Source organism: Fragaria vesca, linkage group LG5 (genome assembly GCF_000184155.1).
Source record: "Fragaria vesca subsp. vesca linkage group LG5, FraVesHawaii_1.0, whole genome shotgun sequence".
In the NCBI taxonomy this organism is placed as follows: Eukaryota; Viridiplantae; Streptophyta; class Magnoliopsida; order Rosales; family Rosaceae; genus Fragaria; species Fragaria vesca.
The window spans coordinates 4,431,837-4,435,962 of record NC_020495.1 but is presented as its reverse complement, the minus strand read 5'-3'; the positions used below and the strand labels follow the sequence as shown (position 1 = coordinate 4,435,962).

The following is a 4,126-nucleotide window of genomic DNA, read 5'->3' as shown; positions in this document are numbered from 1 at the left end:
AAACTCATGATCAGTGGAGTATAGATTGCTAATTTAGTTGTATTTCATCTACTTGCTCTTTATTTTTATCTGAAAGTTTCTGTAAGATTTTGGTCATCTTCGATCTTAATAAGAAACCAAAATTGTGATCGTTTTTAAAAAAAAAAAAGAAAGAAAATTGATGATGGTTTGGTACAGTGGTTTCGATGGGTGGTGGTCATAATTAAATAATTAAAGACGTAGAAGGGTCAAGAAAAAAAATAACATAATACTCATTAAGAGAGACCCAGCTTATTACAAATGCAAGTGTAAAGAAAACTAGGAGAAGTGCACTGCAATTAGTGGGATTAATTCAGAGAAACCCTTTCTCTTGAAAACTTGTGATGCAGTCATCAAACATTTCTTCAAGCGTTTTGAAAGGAGGAAAACCCAGTTGAGCAATTTTAGTGGTGTCCATGCTATGTGGGTTATTGTCTCCTTCATTGCTGCTACACCTACAAACAGTATTGCCATAGTTAATATTTCAAGGCTGAACCACATAGGGATTTAACGAAAGCTTGCTTGTTCTGGATTTTCTACTTACTTGCTTTCATATGGATAGGATGGATATTTGGCCTTGAGAATCTCAATGATCTGCGACCAGTGCGCTACCGAGCCTGAACATATAAACCTACCTGATGCTTTGCTTTCCTCCATTGCCAAAATGTGTGCAGCTACCACATCATCTATGTGCACAAATCCTACTGTTGTATTTGGGTAATCACCTCTTAAACCTGACAAATAAAATGTAAAGTTATGAGAGTTTACTTCTGAGTTGAAAACTTGAAATGGGATATCCGATCTACAACCAAGACTCACTTCTTGTGCTATTGGAGCAAAACAGAGCTCTTAAATAACAAATATGCAAGTTTTGGGGTGATTAACATTACCTTTTTGATGCATGAGAGCCAAATTGAATGGATTTTCAATTTTCTAAAAGATAATTTACCTTGTCATTCTCTTCTGAACATAATGATATATCTGGATTATACCTATTATATATATGCTAAAGATACGGTGAGAGAAGTGCCACCAAGAATTGAACTACTTTTACCAAAGTCTAAAGTGCATAGAAGGCAACTCATACTATGACTTTGAAATTATTCTGCTGATGATGGGAAATCTAACCTTTAAGTATTGCCAGTATCATCAGCAGTGTGCTTGTAGGTTGTGGTGCTAGCAGAGGACCAACCACGAAAGACGGATTCACCACCACTAGATTCAATCCACTCTCTTCGGCGATTCTCCACGCATCTTTCTCCGCGGTTGTCTTAGCATAGGCATACCAAAGCTACATGCAAACAAGAATTTACACACAATACACAGTGCAACAGCCCAGAATAATGAATAGCAATCTCGAACGACTTGCATATAACTATGTAAGCATGCTTTATTTGAAAATTAAACACAGATGGCTTTGAAATGATTTACATTGAAGTGTTTGCAATATTCAGGATCGCTCCAATGTGACTCATTGAGAGGAGAGGCCTCTTGGGCATCGTAACGGTATCTTATTGAAGAACAAGAAGATGTGAGCACAATCCTTTTAACGCGTGCTTTCGAGCAGGAACTCAGCACATTCAAAGTGCCCTTTATACATGGATCAATCAAGGTCGCCTGCCACATTAATCAAAACCAAAAAATAGTTCATTCAGAAAAGGTTTTCGATCCCCTTTTCATGAGTTCAACACTTCAACCAACTTTCAGCATTCAGTTGAATCATCAGAGACTTAATTGGTACGAAGTTGGAAACTTCGTAGGATTGATTTACAAATTTGTAATATGAAGATTCAAAGTTTTTCCCTTTTAGCCTGGATTACATGAGTTTTGTAGAAGCATTAATCTTACTGAATAACACCTGTGTGCATGAAATTGAAAACACATGATTGAAGAAGTTTCAATGTCAAGTAACTTTGCCTGAATATTGTTATCGTATGGAACAAGCACCGGTGACGCGGTGTGGAAAACCCCATCAACGCCTTGCATGGCTTCATCAAAGCTTCCTTCCACCATTAGATCAGCTTTGATCAGCTTAAGCCTGTCCTTGGCTCCATTCAACTCCCAAAGATAACCAACCTTCCCCAAATCCTCTGTGGTCAAACAGATGAAAAGGGTTCGGTAAATATTCATATGTAATTGAATCTAACTTGAACTTTTTGAGTGTGTATGAATGAATACTCCGTAGTACTACAACTTTCGCATGAACGGAACAGTACCTGGGTCTCGCACAGTAGCCCGTACAACATGGCCATTTTCTAGCAAAGCCTTCACCAAGTAAGCAGCTATGAACCCTGTACCTCCAGTCACACAATATTCAGGCATCTTTCTTTCTCTTCTAAACCAGCTATGGAAACTGTTGGTTAATTTGGTATGAGTTGCATATAAACGGAGTGGTGAAACCAGAACAAAGATAATGGAGTGTCACGTGCTATGCATTTTGTGTTTGTCTTTATTAGTTTACACTTTACAGAACATTGTTCAGGTTTGAAGTGGAGGAGGAATTTGGCAGATACCTCATTCAGTCTACGAGGTGGCTGATTCATATAAAGTATTTTTCACCGCTTCTCCACCTACGCTATCTTATGCGTCGACGTGTTCCGCATTGTGACATTTTTTTCCTCAATACTATGAAGATTACTATATATTGCCACACAAACACATATGTTCAGACAATATGAGATTCCAAAACAGCATGAGTATCCATGTTTTACACTTGAAAAATCTAATGTAATCATTTTTTTCTATGGGAATGACGACAGACTTTATTGATGAAAATTGGTTAGTTAAAAGATTCATTTACGGACAATTTTCCTCGAAGAAACTTTTTACCCCGGAAAATAGACACTGTTTAATTTTCTATAAATACAAAAAAAAGAAAAGAAACAAAAAGAACTAACTATTTAAGTCAATGCCGGAGATCGAGATATCAAACATTTAGGCCACCGGAGTGTTGGCCAACACAAAATGATTATGGCCATTTATTGCAATAGTACTCTAACTCGTCCAAAATAGTTGAAGACTTTTATCAGAAAAATTATGGACGAATTAGGTGATCGCTTTTCCCAGCTCAGCTTGATTCTGGCTCCAGTGTAAAAGAGTATAAAGTTCCACAAGTATATCAACAAAGATAGTGTTTGCCACAAAAGCTAGGGAACTAATGGAAGCTCAAACTAAGAATTCATCAGAGGACAAACCTTTGGAAAAAAGAATGGCTCCTCCTCAGTCCTCACTTATAGAATTCTATCTGGGCCTCAGGCTAAATGGCCCAAAAGGCCTGATGGACATGAACAATATCAGGTCATGACCTAGCCTCCCTCTTTGTTCAATATGCTACACTCGTATGCCAGCGTTTGCCAAACCCTAACGTAATTTCCAGCTTGATCTTTGAAAGTCGTTTGTCCTTTTTCCATATTCGACAATAGCTCACCAAATTTGAAAGTTGCAACCCAACAAACCAAGTCGGCAAGGCGTATAGTAATGGTGTATGAGTAAGAGGATGGAGCTAAAGGTAGTAGTTGGGCGCTAGCTGCTAGCTGCGGGATTTGGTTCATACATGATAGTATGATACAATGTATAACCACGATGCATTAGTACGTTCAGTACCAATTAGCTACTTGGGTGGCCATTAGAGTTAGCATCGATCATTTGAAGAACTAGGAATTTTTACCCGCGCGTTGCTGCGGGTCTGAGAATAGCAAATTTATACACATGGTTCTTTTCTTCAATTCCCAGATTGGTATATAGGATGGAAGAAATATGAACATACAAAGTTCTAGAAATCTTCATTGGTTTTTGAGTTCAGGTGGTACAATATGTGATTAAAGAGAAAAGAATGGTAGAGTTGTAATTTTTTAGGCGCAAGCGCATGTGTGTAAATAAACACAAAATCAAGACGAAGTAATAACTTCATTTGGGGGGGGGGGCCTTATGAACAGTGTTTCTGTCTGTACGGGCCAGATTTTAGTATATAGTAAATATTAAAAGCTAGCTATTGGGAGACTCATCGTCTCGTCGCGATCGTTACACGTATCATCAATTGGAATGAAGGGGGACTATGATGAACGCATAAATGATTGTGATCGATCAATGTTGTACATCAGGTTCACAC

At 38.0% G+C, this 4,126-nt stretch overlaps 1 protein-coding gene across 1 annotated transcript; it reads right to left on the bottom strand.

Annotated features, from left to right (window-relative positions):
* Positions 1 to 170: 170 nt before the first annotated feature.
* Positions 171 to 2,340, bottom strand: LOC101293488 (tetraketide alpha-pyrone reductase 2-like). Its single transcript, XM_004299035.1, has 6 exons — positions 2,235 to 2,340; positions 1,936 to 2,108; positions 1,450 to 1,635; positions 1,147 to 1,309; positions 563 to 752; positions 171 to 473 (listed from the first exon to the last, which is right to left on the bottom strand). The coding sequence occupies exons 1-6, from the start codon at positions 2,338 to 2,340 to the stop codon at positions 332 to 334; spliced, it is 960 nt and encodes a 319-aa protein (XP_004299083.1). The 3' UTR covers positions 171 to 331.
* Between the last annotated feature and the right edge of the window lie 1,786 nt (positions 2,341 to 4,126).

Bases quoted from the DNA above. Each gene is read 5' to 3' on its own strand.
- LOC101293488 (XM_004299035.1), bottom strand. From the start codon at position 2,340: ATGCCTGAATATTGTGTGACTGGAGGTACAGGGTTCATAGCTGCTTAC. The intron at 2,109-2,234 runs GTACTGTTCCGT...GTTTGACCACAG, and splicing joins GGCTACTGTGCGAGACCCAG to AGGATTTGGGGAAGGTTGGT. The intron at 753-1,146 runs GTTAGATTTCCC...TTTATTTGTCAG, and splicing joins GATACTGGCAATACTTAAAG to GTTTAAGAGGTGATTACCCA.